The 19,152-nt window shown below is 56.7% G+C and overlaps 1 protein-coding gene and 1 pseudogene across 1 annotated transcript; both read left to right on the top strand.

The window, feature by feature from the left end:
• The first annotated feature begins 1,259 nt into the window (after positions 1–1,259).
• LOC101553347 (cytochrome P450 2D14-like) lies at positions 1,260–8,273 on the top strand. The gene is made up of 10 exons (XM_004610733.2): positions 1,260–1,306; positions 4,286–4,504; positions 5,268–5,439; positions 6,033–6,185; positions 6,258–6,418; positions 6,668–6,844; positions 6,975–7,116; positions 7,303–7,490; positions 7,803–7,944; positions 8,030–8,273. The coding sequence occupies exons 2-10, from the start codon at positions 4,319–4,321 to the stop codon at positions 8,206–8,208; spliced, it is 1,500 nt and encodes a 499-aa protein (XP_004610790.2). The 5' UTR covers positions 1,260–1,306; positions 4,286–4,318; the 3' UTR covers positions 8,209–8,273.
• Positions 8,274–11,803: 3,530 nt separating this feature from the next.
• Positions 11,804–15,631, top strand: LOC129405628 (cytochrome P450 2D17-like; annotated as a pseudogene).
• Positions 15,632–19,152: the final 3,521 nt, after the last annotated feature.

Raw genomic sequence — 19,152 nt, 5'->3', positions numbered from 1 at the left:
GGGAACACCTGCAGGAGGGAGGGTTCGGGCATTTGCTTGGTTCATCTCGGGCAATGGGCATTTCCCCAACGGTGCTGAAAACTGCACCTTTCACTCCTGCCTCCCCTGGCCTGCAGGTGGCACTTGCCAGGGGCGTGGGGTCTCGACTTGAGAAGGGAGTAGCCGGGAGCCAGGCTTCACTACAGCCCCGCTGTCTGCGTTTCAACCCCGCCACTCTCACGTTCACAGCTGTCGCAAATGCTTGATTTAAGCTGTTCTAGGTTAATCACAGTGCGCAGAAGGCACCGCAACCTTCAGGTTTGCCCTGTTTCCCCCGACAGTCTCCACCAGCTGTGCGTGAGACATGGTGATGAACCCCCACAGCTAGAGCTGATGTGACATTTCCGGGGTCGGGACTGACGCTTAATCCCCACTATAGTTGCCTCTGGCAACAACTGACGTCTCCATTGCTGCTCCTGCAGGTTCTGCCCCTCGGAGCTTCAGGAGTCATTTCTTTTTTTAATTTAATTAATTTTTATTTTTATTTTTGGGTTACACCTGGCTCTGCACTCAGGAATTACTCCTGATGGTGCTCAGGGGACCATATGGGATGCTGGGAATTGAACTCGGGTTGGCCGTGTGCAAGGCAAACGCCCTACCGCTGTGCTATTGCTCCAGCCCCCAGGAGTCATTTCTGATTGGCTCCGTTGTCTGGGTCAAGTTTCGGCATGGTGCAGCCTGTTTTTTGAACCAGGAGTTAGATCCATGGCACCACTAGGGGTCACTCGTCAGTCCAGAGCAAACTCCCCGCCACCACCATACATACACCCCAAGTGTGGCTGCTGGACTCCACTGGTGGTGAGGGCACTTTTCGTTTTGGGGTCGCTGCTGGCAGGGCATAGGTGCCAGGGGTGGAGCTGTGTCAGCTGCGTGCCAATCAAGTGTCCTACCTGCTGCACAATCGCTCTGGCCCCAAGGGGTGTGTTTCTTCAGTTGAGAGAGACAGAGGGCTTGCAGCCAGCCGTCTGCATCCTGCAGCGTTGCCCCATTTGGAGAGTTCTAAGGAGTGTAGTGGTCACGCACTTATTTCTACAGTTCTTCGGATTCTGTTACTATAAAAAAAAAAAAAAAATTCTCTTACCATCTTGCCCCGTAAGTGTTAAGGATTTTCGTGTTGTGCAATACGCCCTGAATTTGTCTTGCCAAATGGGCACTTCGGGGGCTGGCCCCGCCCCGTGGAGCTGCACCGCCCCAAGGCTTATGTGGAGCCAGAGCCGGGATCCAGGATCGCTGCGGGCACCGCTGCTTGCTGCTGGGGGCACGTCAGGTGAGACGCTTCTGGCCCCGCAGGAGCGGGAATCCAAGTTTTTAACGCTGCAGCCAAGAACCAGCCTGCGGCAGGGAGGGGCTGGACTGGCGCAGGTGGGGCCTCTAGACGGGGTGTGTGTGTGTGTGGGGGGGGGTCCCTCTGACTCTGGGGGCCCCCTCGCTGCTGCCTTACTGCTTCAGCCCCAGTGGCAGTGATGCAGGACCGTTCTCTTGGGGGGTGGGGGTGGCTCCTAAATCACAAACCGAAACCACTTAGACGTTTGGATCAAGGGGAACAATAGCTCTGCGAATGTGTCTGTTGTTTCTTGCTTTTTTTTTTTTTTTTTTTTTGCTTTTTGGGTCACACCCAGCCATGCTCAGGGGTTACTCCTGGCTCTCAACTCAGGAATTAATCCTGGCAGTGCTTGGGGGACCATATGGGATGCCGGGGATTGAACCTGGGTCGGCCGCGTGCAAGGCAAACGCCCTACCCGCTGTGCTATCGCTCCGGCCCCTGTTGTTTCTTGCTTTGAGGCCACACCCGGCGATGCTCAGGGCTTACTCCTGGTTCTGAGTTTAGGAATTACTCCTGGGGGTGCTTGGGAACCCTTTGGGGTGCCCGGATTGAACCCAGGTCAGCTGCATGGAAGGCAAACGCCATCTGGCCCAAGCACATGTTTTTGAGGGGGGCCCAATGCCACTTTGGGGCTCCTGACAGACCCCCAGGAATCCAGCACACACACCTCTTCACCCTGTGTGAAGAATGCAAGAGCCAACCGCAGAGCCAGTGCCTCACGTGCACACCTACAACTAGCGAGGTGCTGTGTGTGACCTGGACCCGTCGGTCACCCACTGACCGAGACACTCACCTGAGGCCAGAGACTCCACAGGCTTCACAGGAAGGTCCAAGGGGCCTTGGGGCTAGCCCACCAGGCCTTCGAGTGACCTCAAAACTGATCTGACTTCTGGAGGTGGGGGCCCAAACCCCACGGTCCAGTCCTTGGTCCTGTGGCCAGTGCCCACCGCCCCTTCTGCCCCTCCCTGCACAGAGCCAGACCTTTTGTTCTACGACCAGACCCCTCCCTACACACCCCATCAGCTGTCCCCGCACTGCTGGGCTGGCCAGGAATTCACTTTTCCTGAAATGCCAGACCTGTCCCACACCCTGAGCCTGACATGACCTGCGCTGAGTGTGACTGGGAGAGCACATGTGCATGTGTGTGCATGTGTGTGCTTGCAAACAGTGGGGCTGGAGGTGTCTGTGAGAAAGGAAGGGCAGTTCTCGCCACCAGGCAGGGCTGCAGCTCTGGGGAGCCAATCCCCAGGACCACGTGACCCCCCCCTCCCCCCGGCTGCAGAGCCGGGAGGGATTTGGGGATGCCGAGAGGCACCCTGGGAAGAACTTAATTCTCGTGCTGCTGGAGAGGGAGACGCTGTTTACGGGGTGTGGGGAGCCCCACTTCAGCTGCAGGGGAGCCCACACAGTGCTTGGACAGACCTGCTGCTTCCAGAAAGGAGCAAGGTTATCCCATTGGGTCTGAGGGAAGGCCCTCCCCCGTCTGAGTGTGTGCGGGCTCAGAGTCCCATCCGCACCTCTTCACCCCTGCCAATCTCCTCGATTTCCACCCTTAGTTCTGAATACAGCCCTTTCACTGGGAAGCTGGCAGGCCGCGCCCCTGCCCTGCCTTAGTCACCCACTCCTGGGCGGGGAGGAGGCACTGCCTGTCAGTAGATACTGGTGGCCTCAGCTCCTGCCTGCAGTGAACTTGCTGGCCAGGTGGTGTCAAGGTGGCAATCCCTGAGGGACCATGGAGGGGGTCAGGAGAGGGGCTGGGGCTGAGACCTGGAGTACGCGGGGAAGCTACGTCCCGTGGTTCTCCATCCCCTTCTCTTCGTCAGCCTGCGGTGCTGACGCCAGGGCAGCTGTGATGGAGCGGCAGCAGGCAGCCAGGGCACGTGCCCGCCCCATATGGCTTCATCTGGGAGGTGGACACAGGCAGGAGACTGGCCACGAGAAGGTCCAGCCACTCTGAGCAAACTGAGGCAAGCATCTCGGGCCCCCAGCTGCTCTCAGGGGTGGGCAAGGTGCCAGGGACCCTGACACCCCCACCACAAGACTGAAACCCAGAAAGCTGGCCAGCGGGTGGTCTGCTGAGGTTCTCCTGACACTTGCCACTGCCTGAGGGGCCGGGTAAAGATCTGGCCTCCCTGGCTGTCCAGGAGCTGGGGGATTCAGGGCATGGTGGATCGTAGATGTGCAAGTGGTGCATGTGCTGGTCTGGCTGAGCGTGTGAATGGCGTCAGAGGGAGTGTTCAGCGTGTGCCTGCTGGTGCGTGTGCTGAGGGTGTCGGTACCAGGTCAGGGTTCAGTGACCACCTAATTGCCACTCAAGTCCTTCTGATCACCGTGACCTCTCTACAGTACAGGCAGGTCGAGCTACATGCCAGGAAGGTGAGGGTTGCTGCAAGACTCAGATGACATATGACCCCTCCTCTGAGATATCAGTGACCAGAAAAACTGAAGCTAGACTGGGCTGGAGCGATAGGACAGCATATAGGGAATTTGTCTTGCACGCAGAAAACCCGGGTTAGATTCCCGGCATCCCATATGGTCCCTGAGCACTGCCAGAGGTAATTCCTGAGTTTAGAGCCAGAGACCCCTGTGCATCGCCGGGTATGCCCAAAAGGCAAAAAAAAAAAAAAAAAACCCAAAAACCTGACCCAAGAGACTTGAAGACCAGGGTAGTCCTTGTCCCTCAGAGTCAGGCAAGCAGGAGCTTGGCATGGGAAGGGGTACTATCCTGCCCCCCACCCTCAGACTCAAGGTTGCCCAGGACTGAGCAGCTGGCCCAGCAAGCACCTGACCCCATGCCCTCATCTGCATGCCACACTCTGAATCTGGCTCAGGGCAGAGGGCAAAGGCCAGATCAACAGCCTCATAAGAGCTGGTAGGTCGGCCCTGACTTACCCTGCACGCGTCCTACTTGGTCTGGCTCAGGTACCGGCTGTGGCGACTGCTGTTCTGCCCGGCATGGGGCTGCTGACTGGAATGTTGGGACCCCTGGCAGTGGCCGTGGTCATCTTCCTGCTCCTGGTGGACCTCATGCACCGGCGAGTCCGCTGGGCCCCTCGATACCCGCCAGGCCCCAGGCCCTTGCCTGGGCTGGGCAACCTGCTGCATGTGGACTTTCAGAACATGTCCTATTCCATGAACCGGGTAAGTCAGGGAGCGAGGGGAGAGGGGCCCGGGAGGGGGTAAGGGAAGGACGGAGGGAGGGGGCAGAGCACATCCTGGCATCCCTGACCGGGCAGGAGGCTAAAGACCTGAGTGGGACAAGAAACTGGGCCCAGAAGAGGCAGATGGACAGGCTTTCTGGAGGAGGGCCTTGTACGGCCCAAAGACAGCCTGGACTTTGCCTGAAATGTCAGTGGCACAGGCCTGCCCAATGGAGGAGGGGGTGCTGGCAGCCTGCTGGGCTGGTGATGGGGAGCAGGAAGTCTAATCAGAGAGGCACAGTGACCTGAGTGAGGTCATTTCCTCTGAGGGTCCTTGGCCCTTTTCTCCCCACTGTGACCATAGTCTCCAACTGTACTTTGGACACTGACTTGCACAAAGGCCATTCTGGGGACAAGGCCAAGGTCCCATCCAAGGTGCTGCTGCCTGCGAGATGACAGGACAGACAAAGCCTGTCAGCTGGAGGTCATCAGAGTGTACCCCAGGCAGACAGGGCACTGGTCTTGTGTAAGGTTCACCCAGGTTCAATCCCTGGCAGCCCATAGGGTCCCCTGAGCACCATCAGGAGTGACTTGAGTGCAAAGCCAGGAGTAAGCTCTGAGCACTGCCGAGTGTGCCCCCCCCCAAACAAAATGCCCTACAACTGCATGTTCAGGCAGCCAGGGTCCCCCAAATAAACAGCCATGACTGGGCTGGGCAGCCAGAGGGGCTGGCCTTGACAAAAGCCTGTGTCCTTGGCCTACAGCTACGCAGCCGCTTCGGGGACGTTTTCAGCCTGCAAGTGGCCTGGACACCGATGGTTGTGCTCAATGGGCTGTCGGCGGTGCGAGAGGCGCTGGTGCAGCACAGCGAGGCCACCTCAGACAGGCCCCCTGAACCCTCCTACGAGCACCTGGGTTTCCACTCACACTCTGAAGGCAAGGAGAGGAGGGAGGGAGGAGCAGGGGTGGGGGGAGACGGGCTGTGCTTACCACTTAGCAGAGATAGGTGTGGTCAGTGGGCACAGAGAAGCAGGTGCAAGAGGCCAGTACCCACGAGGCAGGGAGGGCAGCCATGTCAGTGTGGGCCTGCAGGGGCAGATGCGGGTCATTGCCAGAAGCCCTAGTCAGGAGGGCTGAAAAGGTGTCAGTTGGGTGGGAAAGGACACTCCAGATGTGGAGAAGGGTCAAGGTGGAGAACGTAAAATCTGTCACTGTCACTGTCCTCCCGTTTGTTCATCAATTTGCTCAAGCGGGCACCAGTAACATCTCCATTGTGAGACTTGCTGTTACTGTTTTAGGAATATCAAAGAAGCCAGGGTAGCTTGCCAGGCTTCCCCGGGGGAGAGAACATGCTGTGGGCAAGGGTGGGGTTCCCTGTGGGCAGTTCCCGGTGGGCTTGCCGCTAAGAGCTGGTGGGTGTCCACAGGTTCTGGGACTTGTAGGTACATGAGAGTGACAGCAATACTGACAGGGAGAATTAGGGTGGTCGAGGGTTCCGAGTCCATTCAAGTACCTTCCCCCGTGCCCAGGCGTGATTCTAGCGCGCTACGGGCAGGCGTGGCGCGAGCAGCGGCGCTTCTCCGTGTCCACCATGCGCAACTTCGGCCTGGGCAAGAAGTCACTGGAGCAGTGGGTGACAGAGGAGGCCGGCTGCCTCTGCGAGGCCTTCAGCGACCATGCTGGTGAGTGAAGGGATGAGGGCTCGGGGCAGGGATCCTGAGGGAGGTGACCGCTGACCTGCATTGCCCTTTCAGGACGCCCCTTTAGTCCCCGCCTCCTTCTGAATAAAGCCGTGAGCAACGTGATCTCCTCCCTCATCTACGCGCGCCGCTTTGAGTACAGGGACCCGCGCTTCACCAAGCTGCTGGAGATAATGGACACGGCCCTGGAGGAAGACTTTGGTTTGATGCGTGAGGTGCGAGGAGTGGGGGATGGGGTTGTGCTGACCAGGCACTTCCTCCCTCCGGTTACAGGACTGGACAGAGGAGCTGACAGGAGTCTTGGATCTCCTTTGGGGCCAGGGGAGCCGATGCATTTGGATCTTCCCAGGTCAGGGCTGGAGTCTGAGGCTCACAAGGAGCCTCAGGCTGTGGCTGAGCCTGGCTGTTCTCCCGGACACCTGAGCAGCCAGCACTCAGGGCCTCTCTCTGATCCCGGGCCCCAGGTTCTGAATTCTATCCCGGTGCTTCTGAAAATCCCGGGGCTCCCTGCCAAGGCCTTCCCAGGGCAGACTGCCATGATGGCCATGCTGGATGAGCTGAACACGGAGAACAGACAGACCTGGGACCCCACACAGCCACCTCGAGCCCTGACTGATGCCTTCCTGGAGGAGGTGGAGAAGGTGAGGGGCTGCCTCTTGGGCTCAGTGTGGGTGGAAGCTGAGTCACCAGTGAGCAGGCGACGGTGGCATTTGGGGGTATCCTTGGTCATCTCCTCCCCGGCCCCTGAGCCTTCTTCTCTGCATGGCGCAGGCCAAGGGGAACCCCGAAAGCAGCTTCAGTGATGCCAACCTGCGCATGGTGGTGGCGGACCTTTTTACTGCCGGGATGGTGACCACCTCGACCACACTGGCCTGGGCCCTGCTGCTCATGATCCTGCACCCCGACGTGCAGCGTGAGCGCCACTGGGCTGGGGGGTGGTACCAAACAACCAAGGGCACACCCAGGACCCAAAACTGGCTGGGCCGAGAGCTCAGAGGGAAGCTCAGCCTCCTGCCCTGTAAACTCAGCCCCAATCCCGAATCAGGAGGGGCCAGAGCACAGGCCCAGCCTCTGACCCACGGGGACCCTGTCTGTCCAGGTCGTGTCCAGCAGGAGATCGATGAGGTGGTCGGGCAGGCACGGCCACCAGAGATGGGAGACCAGGCCCGCATGCCCTACACCATGGCCGTGATCCACGAAGTGCAGCGGTTTGGGGACATAGTTCCAATGGGTTTACCCCACATGACATCCCGTGATGTTGAAATCCAGGGCTTCCTCATCCCCAAGGTAGGCGGTGACCCCTCAGCCTCACACACCACAGACCACCACTGGGGCAGGATGAGCCCCCGCCTTTCCCCAGGGCCCCTCCCGCAGCCTGGCAGGCTGGGGCTGTGCAGAGGGTCAGCCCTGCCCCACAGGTCCCAGGAAGATGAATGATGACAGGCCTGGGCCCTGGAGGGGGCCTTGCCCACCAGGATGGGTGGACTGAGGTGCCTGGGGAGACGGGTCCCTGTCCTGCCCAGGGCTCAGGAGGTGCTGGGTTACCTGAGTCCAGGTGTGCCCAGCCACTGCCCCACCCAGCCTGGCCTCTGTCCCCAGGGGACGACGCTGCTCACCAACCTGTCATCGGTGCTGAAGGATGAGACTGTCTGGGCGAAGCCACTCCAATTCCACCCAGAGCACTTCCTGGATGCCCAGGGCCGCTTCGTGAAGCACGAGGCCTTCATGCCCTTCTCAGCAGGTGCCTGCGGGTGCCCGGTGTCTGTGCCTCCTTGGGGTGTCCTGGGGGAGGAGCCCACACACACTGAACCCCCATTTTCATACAGGTCGGCGTGCATGCCTCGGGGAGCCCCTGGCCCGCATGGAGCTCTTCCTCTTCTTCACCTGCCTCCTGCAGCGCTTCAGCTTCTCGGTGCCCGCAGGCCAGCCCAGGCCCAGCGACCACGGCATCCCTGGCTTCCTAGTGATCCCAGCCCCCTACGAGCTCTGTGCTGTGTCTCACTAAGCCCCGACACCCAGTCTCTGCTGTGGATCCAAATGCTCAATAAAGCATCCTAGGCCTGGGCCTGATCTGAATCTACCAAGTTCCTTCACAATGGGGCCCCCACTCTACCACTATCCACTGACCCTAACAGCCCATCTCAGACGTGGGCATACTGAGGCGCAGTAGGCTCCATCTTGCCTTACCATTTCTTTTTACTGTCAGTCATGAGATGTCTTGGCTGCTGGTATGTCAAGCAGAGTGAGGGGGGGACTTCTGATGCGACTAGGCCCAAAGCTTGAGTGAGGTTATTGGCTGCCAGGGGTGCCAGGAGCTTCCTGGCTTTCAGGGACTCCCCGTTGTCCTCACGGCTGAGTTTGCTGCTGTCCTTGTGCGGAGGTTCTCATGGACGGGCCCAGGAGCGTCATCTGAGATAAGGGTGCTTGGGAGCAGCCAGCACAGCTCCTGCTGCCTCCGGAGGCCTCCTGCAGCTCTCAGCTGTGGGTGCTGTGGGTCTCCCCAGAGACGAATCTCCACCCAGGCTCCTTGGTGGGTTTCCAGGCAGTCAGGACAGGCACACGGCTGCCTCCACACTCAGCATCTCCCTGTAAGGGCAAATGCACACATGGTCAAGGCACTTCCACAAGTCACAGTGTGTTCTGGAACCATGATCTCAGTGCAGGGCCTGGCCTGTGTCCCAGCTGCTGTGAAATCAATATTACATTCCCTTTTGTGCAGAGTTCATATTTTGCATCACAGGCTGTCCCTGGCTTGTGCCTAACACACCAATGCCATCATATTTGTTTGTGTGTGCTCGTGTGTATATAGGGAGGGTAACACTGCGTTCCATCCTGGGCCCTATTCCTGGCTCTGCTTTCAGGAATCACTCTTTGCAATTCTCAGGAACCAAATGGGATGCTGGGTATAGAAGTCAGGTCAGCTGACTGCAAGGCAAGCCCCCCTACCCACTATCTCTCTGTTGCCTATTTTGCATCTGTTAGTGTGTGTGGTAACACCACCACCACATGACCTCTCTTAACTGTTTCCAAGGCACTTGAATTGCCCCCACTGACTTCAAGTATGGAGTCACCAACATCCTTTCCCAGAATCTTCCTCACTGGGCATCAAGGAACTCTGTCCTCGCCAGACATTATGTCCCCTCCACTCTTAGGCCTTAAGATCATCCACTTCCTCTCTGTGAACTTCATAACCAGAGACCTACCTCACGGGATGGAGTCTGGCCCGTGATCACTGTCTCCCAGTCCTCAGGCTCCGGCCCTGTTGCAGCAGGTGTCACAGCTGCCCTGTGAAGGCTGAAGGCCACGAGCCCAGAGAGGCCAGGCTGCCTCTGCTTCCAGCTCCTCTGGAGACTGCTGCTCTGAACAGGAGGCGCAAGCTCCCTTTGAAACACTGCGTTCCCTCCTGGGGACTCTACACCCAAAGTGGAACTGCTAGGTCATAGATTAGTCTGATTAGTAATAACCTAAATTTATTAAGAGCTTAAATATCATTATCATCAATCATTGATTAATGATTAACAACTATTTCAATTACATCTGTGTCTCCTCTTGTCAAGCACTGAACTGGGGTCTGCCACATGCAAGGCAAGTGTCAGAACTCCTGTCTGGCTCTATTCTGATTCTTTTGGGGCCACACCCAGTGTGCTCAGGTCTCCCTCCTGCTGGGGCTCAGGACTCAGGGAACCACATGCAATGGTTGCCCTACACACCCCCTGGCCCGAAGCTAGGACGTTAAAAGTGTGTCAATACCAACAGAGAATACCCCAGCAAAGACTAGAAGACTCATTCAAAGCACATTTGTTAACCCAATAATCATGAACCCACCACTCCCAAGACAAGAGACTTTGGTGGTCACAGGAAACAACATTGTGACCATAGAGTTGGTCAGAAAAGTCACTAAGGGGACCGGAGTGAAAGTACAGTGGGTAGGCTGTTTGCCATGCACATGGCTGACCCAGGTTTGGTTCCTGGCATCCCATATGGGCTCCCAGGCGCTGCCAGGGGTAATTTCTGAGTGCGAAGCCAGGAGTAACCCCTGGGCATCACCAGGTGTGACCCAAAATGAAAAAAAAAGCAGTCACTGAGAGAACCAGCAGGCACTATTAAACAATCATGAGCAAGCCCTGGGGATCAAAGAGAATCTGATTTCCAAAGGCCGGGTTATTTCAAATGTCTTGTTTTCAATAAAAAATGCCATGCCGGGGCTGGTGCAATAGCACAGCGGGTAGGGCATTTGCCTTGCACGTGGCCGCCCCGGGTTCAATTCCCGGCATCCCGTATGGTCCCCCAGCACCGCCAGGAGTAATTCCTGAATGCAGAGCTAGGAGTAACCCCTGTGCATAGTTGGATGTGATCCGAAATGCCAAAAACAAACAAACAAACAAAAAGCCATACCATTGTGAGGAAAGTATGATCTATCGAGAGGAAGGAGCTGAATGGAAGCAGTTCTTGGCGTGGAAGCCACTGGCCAAAGCCGGGCCTGAGCTGAGTCCACATGTGCAGAATGAAGACCACAAACAGGTCATATGGGACATGAAGTGTCACCAGCGGAAGGACTATCTATGGGAGAGAATTAGACTGTGGATGTGACTCCAGGATAATCTATATCCCTGGCATGCCTGTGAGCTGGGTTTGATTCCACAATACTGTGAAGACAATGAATAAAAAGGACACAGAATTTTTTCTAAAAGAGCAGGGCAGTGACAGCAGGCAGCCAGGGCACGTGCCCGCACCACATGGCTTAATCGGGGAGGTGGACACAGGCGGGAGACTGGCCACGAGGAGGTCCGGCCACTCTGAGCAAACCGAGGCCACGGTCTCGGGCCCCCTGCTGCTGGTCAGTGGCAGGGGGAGTTTCTGGCACTCTGACACCCCCATCCACTAGGCTGAAACCCAGAAAGCTGGGCCAGCAGGCAGCCTGCTGAGATTCTCTTGACACTTGTCACTGCCTGAGGGGCCGGGTAATGATCTGGCCTCCCTGGCAGTCTGGGGGCTGGGGGATTCAGGGCATGGTGGGTTGTAGATGTGCAAGTGGTGCATGTGCTGGTTTGGCTAAGCGTGTGAATGGCGTCGGCGGGAGTGTTCGGCGTATGCCTGCTGGTGCGTGTGCTATGGGTGTTGATACAAGGTGAGGGTTCAATGACCACCTAATTGCCACTCAAGTCCCTCTGATCACGGTGACCTCTCTACAGCAGAGGCAGGTCGAGCTACATGCCAGGAAGGTGAGGGTTGCTGCAGAGGACTCAGGTGATATATGACCCCTCCTCTGAGATATCGGTGACCACAAAAACTGAAGTTAGAGACTTGGAGACCAAGGTAGTCCTTGTTCCTCAAGCCAAGCAAGCAGGAGCCTGGCACAGGAAGGGGGTACTTTCCAGCCCCCAACCCTCGGATCCGAGGACACCCAGATTGGGCAACTGGCCCAGCAAGCAAGGACCTCACACTCATTGCATGCCACACTCTGAATCTGACTCAGGGCAGAGAGCAAAGGCCAGATCAACAGCCTCACAAGAGCTGGTGGGTCGGCCCTGACTTACCCTGCACGCGTCCTTCTTGTTCTGGCTGAGGTACCGGCTGTGGCGACAGCTGTTCTGCCCAGCATGGGGCTGCTGACTGGAATATTGGGGCCCCTGGCAGTGGCCGTGGTCATCTTCCTGCTCCTGGTGGACCTCATGCACCGGCGAGTCCGCTGGGCCCCTCGATACCCGCCAGGCCCCAGGCCCTTGCCTGGGCTGGGCAACCTGCTGCATGTGGACTTTCAGAACATGTCCTATTCCATGAACCGGGTAAGACAGGGAGCGAGGGGAGAGGGGCCCGGGAGGGGGTAAGGGAAGGACGGAGGGAGGGGGCAGAGCACATCCTGGCATCCCTGACCGGGCAGGAGGCTAAAGACCTGAGTGGGACAAGAAACTGGGCCCAGAAGAGGCAGATGGACAGGCTTTCTGGAGGAGGGCCTTGTACGGCCCAAAGACAGCCTGGACTTTGCCTGAAATGTCAGTGGCACAGGCCTGCCCAATGGAGGAGGGGGTGCTGGCAGCCTGCTGGGCTGGTGATGGGGAGCAGAAGTGCGGCCAGAGAGGCACAGTGACCTGAGTGAGGTCATTTCCTCTGAGGGTCCTTGGCCCTTTTCTCCCCACTGTGACCATAGTCTCCAACTGTACTTTGGACACTGACTTGCACAAAGGCCATTCTGGGGACAAGGCCAAGGTCCCATCCAAGGTGCTGCTGCCTGCGAGATGACAGGACAGACAAAGCCTGTCAGCTGGAGGTCATCAGAGTGTACCCCAGGCAGACAGGGCACTGGTCTTGTGTAAGGTTCACCCAGGTTCAATCCCTGGCAGCCCATAGGGTCCCCTGAGCACCATCAGGAGTGACTTGAGTGCAAAGCCAGGAGTAAGCTCTGAGCACTGCCGAGTGTGCCCCCCCCCCAAACAAAATGCCCTACAACTGCATGTTCAGGCAGCCAGGGTCCCCCAAATAAACAGCCATGACTGGGCTGGGCAGCCAGAGGGGCTGGCCTTGACAAAAGCCTGTGTCCTTGGCCTACAGCTACGCAGCCACTTCGGGGACGTTTTCAGCCTGCAAGTGGCCTGGACACCGATGGTTGTGCTCAATGGGCTGTCGGCGGTGCGAGAGGCGCTGGTGCAGCACTAGCGAGGCCACCTCAGACAGGCCCCCTGAACCCTCCTACGAGCACCTGGGTTTCCACTCACACTCTGAAGGTAAGGAGAGGAGGGAGGGAGGAGCAGAGGTGGGGGGGGGGGCGGGGAGGAGATGGCTGCGCTTATTACTCAGCAGAGAAAGGTGTGGTCAGTGGGCACAGAGAAGCAGGTGCAAGAGGCCAGTACCCACTAGGCAGGGAGGGCAGCCATGTCAGTGTGAGCCTGCAGGGGCAGATGCGGGTCATTGCCAGAAGCCCTAGTCAGGAGGGCTGAAAAGGTGTCAGTTGGGTGGGAAAGGACACTCCCGATGTGAAGAAGGGTTCAAGGTGGAGCACTTAAAATAGGAAGAGAAAACCCAGAAGAGTGGAGACCATGTTATCGGCAAGGAGGTGGGAATTTTTTCTGTGGTGGTGGGGCCTGGTGGGTGGGGCTCTGCTGGTGCTAGGGGCCCCAGTTGATGTGACGCTAATGCTGGTGGGTGTGCACAGGTTCTGGGACTTGTCATGTACATGAGAGTGACAGCAATATTGACAGGGAGAATTTGGGTAGTAGAGGGTTCCGAGTCCAATTCAAGTACCTTCCCCCGTGCCCAGGCGTGGTCCTAGCGCGCTACGGGCAAGCGTGGCGCGAGCAGCGGCGCTTCTCCGTGTCCACCATGCGCAACTTCGGCCTGGGCAAGAAGTCACTGGAGCAGTGGGTGACCGAGGAGGCCGGCTGCCTCTGCGAGGCCTTCAGCGACCATGCTGGTGAGTGAAGGGATGAGGGCTTGGGGCAGGGATCCTGAGGGAGGTGACCACTGACCTGCATTGCCCTTTCAGGACGCCCCTTTAGCCCCCGCCTCCTTCTGAATAAAGCCGTGAGCAACGTGATCTCCTCCCTCATCTACGCGCGCCGCTTTGAGTACAGGGACCCGAGCTTCACCAAGCTGCTGGAGATAATGGACGTGGCCCTGCAGGAAGACTCTGGCTGGAAGCGTGAGGTGTGGGGCAGCTCCAGAGCTGACCAGGAACACCCTGCCTCCGGTTACAGGACTGGAGAGATGGGCTGCCAGGGGTCCTGGACCTCCCTCAGGGGCCAGGGGAGCCGATGCACTTGGATCTTCCCGGGTCAGGGCTGGAGTCTGAGGCTCACAAGGAGCCTCAGGCTGTGGCTGAGCCTGGCTGTTCTCCCGGACACCTGAGCAGCCAGCACTCAGGGCCTCTCTCTGATCCCGGGCCCCAGGTTCTGAATTCTATCCCGGTGCTTCTGAAAATCCCGGGGCTCCCTGCCAAGGCCTTCCCAGGGCAGACTGCCATGATGGCCATGCTGGATGAGCTGAACACGGAGAACAGACAGACCTGGGACCCCACACAGCCACCTTGAGCCCTGACTGATGCCTTCCTGGAGGAGGTGGAGAAGGTGAGGGGCTGCCTCTTGGGCTCAGTGTGGGTGGAAGCTGAGTCACCAGTGAGCAGGCGACGGTGGCATTTGGGGGTATCCTTGGTCATCTCCTCCCCGGCCCCTGAGCCTTCTTCTCTGCATGGCGCAGGCCAAGGGGAACCTCGAAAGCAGCTTCAATGATGCCAACCTGCGCATGGTGGTGGGGGACCTTTTTACTGCCAGGATGGTGACCACCTCGACCACACTAGCGTGGGCCCTGCTGCTCATGATCCTGCACCCCGACGTGCAGCGTGAGCACCACTGGTTTGGGGGGTGGTACCAAACAACCAAGGGCACACCTGGGACCCGAACCTTGGCTGGGTCGAGAGCTCAGAGGGAAGGAAGCTCAGCCTCCTGCCCTGTAAACTCAGCCCAGTCCCGAATCAGGAGTGGTCAGAGCACAGGCCCAGCCTCTGACCCACGGGGACCCTGTCTGTCCAGGTCGTGTCCAACAGGAGATCGATGAGGTGGTGGGGCAGGCGCGGCCTCCAGAGATGGGAGACCAGGCCCGCATGCCCTACACCATGGCCGTGATCCACGAAGTGCAGCGGTTTGGGGACATAGTTCCAATAGGTGTACCCCACATGACATCCCGTGATGTTGAAATCCAGGGCTTCCTCATCCCCAAGGTAGGCGGTGACCCCTCAGCCTCACACACCACAGGCCACTACTGGGGCAGGATGAGCCCCCGCCTTTCCCCAGGGCCCCTCCCGCAGCCTGGCAGGCTGGGGCTGTGCAGAGGGTCAGCCCCGCCCCTCAGGTCCCAGGAAGATGAATGATGACAGGCCTGGGCCCTGGAGGGGGCCTTGCCCACCAGGATGGGTGGACTGAGGTGCCTGGGGAGACGTGTTCCTGTCCTGCCCAGGGCTCAGGAGGTGCTGGGTTACCTGAGTCCAGGTGTGCCCAGCCACTGCCCCACCCAGCCCGGCCTCTGTCCCCAGGGGACGACGCTGCTCACCAACCTGTCATCGGTGCTGAAGGATGAGACTGTCTGGGCGAAGCCCCTCCAATTCCACCCGGAGCACTTCCTGGATGCCCAGGGCCGCTTCGTGAAGCACGAGGCCTTCATGCCCTTCTCAGCAGGTGCCTGCGGGTGCCCGGTGTCTGTGCCTCCTTGGGGTGTCCTGGGGGAGGAGCCCACACACACTGAACCCCATTTTCCCCACAGGCCGCCGCGCGTGCCTCGGGGAGCCCCTGGCCCGCATGGAGCTCTTCCTCTTCTTCACCTGCCTCCTGCAGCGCTTCAGCTTCTCGGTGCCTTCAGGCCAGCCCAGGCCCAGCGAATTCGGTGTCTCTGCCTTAGTGGTGACCCCAGCCCCCTACGAGCTCTGTGCTGTGTCTCGCTAAGCCCCGACATCCAGTCTCTGCTGTGGATCCAAATGCTCAATAAAGCATCCTAGGCTTGGGCCTGATCTGAATCCACCCAAGCAGCTTCTCTTGGGGCCCCATCCTACCACTATCCACTGACCCTAACAGCCCATTTCAGACGTGGGCATACTGAGGCGCAATAGGCTCCAGCTTGCCTTACCATTTCTTTTTACTATCAGTCATGAGACGTCTTGGCTGCTGGTGTGTCAAGCAAAGTGAGGGGGGGACTTCTGATGGGACTAGGCCCAAAGCTTGAGTGAGGTTATTGGCTGCCAGGGGTGCCAAGAGCTTCCTGGCTGTCAGGGACTCCCCGTTGTCCTCACGGCTGTGTTTGCTGCTGTCCTCATGAGGAGGTTCTCATGGACGGGCCCAGGAGCGTCATCCGCTGTGGGGTCCCCCCTGCGGGCATCATCCTGTCCCGCAGGGAGGACCCTTCGTGGGGCTAAGGAGGGGACGCAACCGAATGAAGAGACGCAGAGCCAGAAGGAGGAGAAAAAGAGAGAGAGTTTATTCACAGCAGTTACAATACTTATACCTCTTGGTGGGAGGGGGTGGTATGCATGCTTGGACCCCCACAGGAACAATAGTAAAATGTTGATCAGGCATGGCCGTTCGCTAGTGAGACAAGTGGTGAAATGATAAGATCACAGGAATCCCAAGCAGCCTCTGCTTGACTAGACGATAAGAGCCAAGCTCTGTAAGATGGCTCCCTACAATCCGCGATAAGGGTGCCTGGGAGCAGCCAGCACAGCTCCCGCTGCCTCCCGAGGCCTTTTCAGCTCTCAGCTGTGGGTGCTGTGGGTCTCCCCAGAGATGAGTCTGCTCCCAGGCTCCTTGGTGGGATCCCGCCAGTCCGGACGGGCACATGGCTGCCTCCACACTCAGCATCGCCCTGCAAGGCCAAATGCGCACATGGTCAAGGCGCCTCCTAAGTCACAGTGTGTCCTGGGACCCATGACCTCAGTGCAGGGCCTGGTCTGTGTCCCAGTAGCTGAGGAATCAATATTAGCATTCCCTTTTGTGATGAGTTAATGTTTTATGTCACAGGCTGTCCCCGGCCTGATACTAAAACACCAAGGTAATCATATTTGTGTGCATGTGTGTGTGTATTTGGGAGAGGTATCTCACCGGCAATGCTCAAGGCCTACTCCTGGCTCTGCTTTCAGGAATCACACTTGGCAGTGCTCAGGAAACCAAATGGAATGCTGGGTATCAGCTCAGCTGAGCAATGCAAGCCCCTTCTACCCACTGTACTATCTCTCAGATGCCTATTTAGTATTTGTTAGTGTGTGTGGTTACTACACCACATGAGCTTTTTTTTTCTTTCTGGGTCACATCCGGCGATGCACAGGGGTCACTCCTGGCTCTGCAATCAGGAATTACTCCTGGCAGTGCTTGGGGGACCATATGGGATACTGGGGATTGAACCCGGGTCAGCTGCATGCAAGGCAAATGCCCTACCCACTGTACTATAGCTCCAGTCCCTCTGATAGTTCTTAATTTCAAATTCTTTTTTTTAATTTTGCTTTTTGGGTCACACCCGGCAATGCACAGGGGTTACTCCTAGCTCTGCACTCAGGAATTACCCCTGGCGGTGCGCAGGGGACCATATGAGATGCTGGGATTCAAACCCAGGTTGGCCAGTGTGCAAGGCAAACGCCCTACCCGCTGTGCTATCACTCCAGCCCCTAGACTTTTCTCTTAGAAGTTATGCAAATGGGCACTCAGCACCTAAAAAGATAAGAAATGGGTCGTCATTAAGAATTTGAAATTAAGGGCTGGAGCGATAGCACAGCGGGGAAGGCGTTTGCCTTGCACTCGGCCAACCCGGGTTTGAATCCCAGCATCTCATATGGTCCCCTGAGCACCACCAGTAGTAATTCCTGAGTGAAGAGCCAGGAGTAACCCCTGTGCATCACCGGGTGTGACCCAAAAAGAAAAAAAAAAAAGGAAAAGTCTATTCCATTTCTTTGCCCATTTTAAAATCAGGTTGTGTTTTCATTGCTTAGCTGAGTTGTAGTTCTCTATGTAAGCCATCATTTTTGTGGGTATAGAACTTCCTTTTCATACAGTCAACCCATATTCAATCACTGGAATTGCATATGGCCCCCTAAACCCCACCACAAGCCCTGAACACTACCAGCTATAGTAAAAAAAAATCATATATATCCATACAAATATATAGACAAATATATCATCATTATATATAATCATGTATGACTATCATCATAGTGATCCATGATTTGCAAATTCATACCTATTTGTAGGTTGCCTAGTATTTCTTACTATCACTTTATGGGCTGGAGCGATAGCACAGGGCTGGATTGATAGCACAGGGGTTGGGTGTTCACCTTTCACGCGGCTGACCCGAGTCCAATTCCTCCGCCCCTCTCAGAGAGCCCGGAAAGCTACTGAGAGTATCGAGCCCGCACGGCAGAGCCTGGCAAGCTACCCGTGCATATTGGATATGCCAAAAACAGTAAGAATAAGTCTCTCAATGAGAGACGTTACAGGTGCCCGCTCGAACAAATCGATGAGCAACGGGATGACAGTGAACAGTGAATCACTTTATGTATAATGCTTTTCCATTTTCACAAAATCCAGCAAGTATTTTTTCTTTTCACCTTTGTATTTGCCATCATATCCCAGATATCACCGAGAACCATTGTGGTGAGGTGCTGTCCGATCCTTCCAAAGAGTTTTTTGTTCTAGCTCTTATAGTTAGGTCTGTAACCTACTCAGGTAATTTTCATACAAGAATTTAGATATGGGTCCAGCTTAGTTATTTTGCAGTTAGATATTGAGATTTCCCAACATATGCTGAAAAGACAGCCTTTTCCCCCAATGAGTATTTTTGGCAGTCAGCCCAAAATTCTGACCTTATAATGGGTTTCATTCTTGGTCTCTATGCTGTTATCTGTCTTTATGCTGACATCAGTGTTCCTACAGAACATTGTAGTGTGGTTTCTGATATCAGAAACTCCTCCAGTGTAGTTCTGATTGAAGTTCTTGTACCATGTGAAATCCCTATAAATTCCATACTTTTAGGGGGTGGCAGAGTGTTGAGGGAGCCCAAGGGCCACCCTCAGCAATACACAGCCTCATGATACAGAACTAGAAGCTGGAAGTCACCAGGGCTGCCCTCAGGCATGCACTCTAGGAGGCTTCCACCTATCACCCAGCTGCACCATATGTTTTTAAGGAATTTTTCTATGCAAAGTCACTGGATACTGGTAGGCAGAGAGTGCAGTCCATCTGTAGATCACACGTTTACATGACTTCCCAGTCCACGGGTGTCAAGCAGCCTCTCATTTATTGGGTTCTGCATTTCTCAGCAGTGATTTGTTTTCATAGTCCTTTGCCTCTCTCTTCTCTGTAAGTCACTGTTTGCTTCATTCCATTTTCAGACTGTGCTGTTTGTACAGCCATTGCCAGCTGACCTTTGTACACAGGTTTCTTACCCTGTCTGATGCTGGCTTTGCCCGAGCTCTGGCCGGTCT

The sequence above is a fragment of the Sorex araneus genome, chromosome 6 (assembly GCF_027595985.1).
Source record: "Sorex araneus isolate mSorAra2 chromosome 6, mSorAra2.pri, whole genome shotgun sequence".
NCBI lineage: Eukaryota > Metazoa > Chordata > Mammalia > Eulipotyphla > Soricidae > Sorex > Sorex araneus.
This window is presented reverse-complemented; position numbering and strand designations above follow the sequence as displayed.

Coding starts and splice junctions, on each gene's coding strand:
- LOC101553347 (XM_004610733.2), top strand. CDS start 4,319: ATGGGGCTGCTGACTGGAATGTTGGGACCCCTGGCAGTGGCCGTGGTC. Junction 6,419..6,667: donor ACTTTGGTTTGATGCGTGAG/GTGCGAGGAGTG, acceptor CCCGGGCCCCAG/GTTCTGAATTCTATCCCGGT. Junction 7,491..7,802: donor AGGGCTTCCTCATCCCCAAG/GTAGGCGGTGAC, acceptor CTCTGTCCCCAG/GGGACGACGCTGCTCACCAA.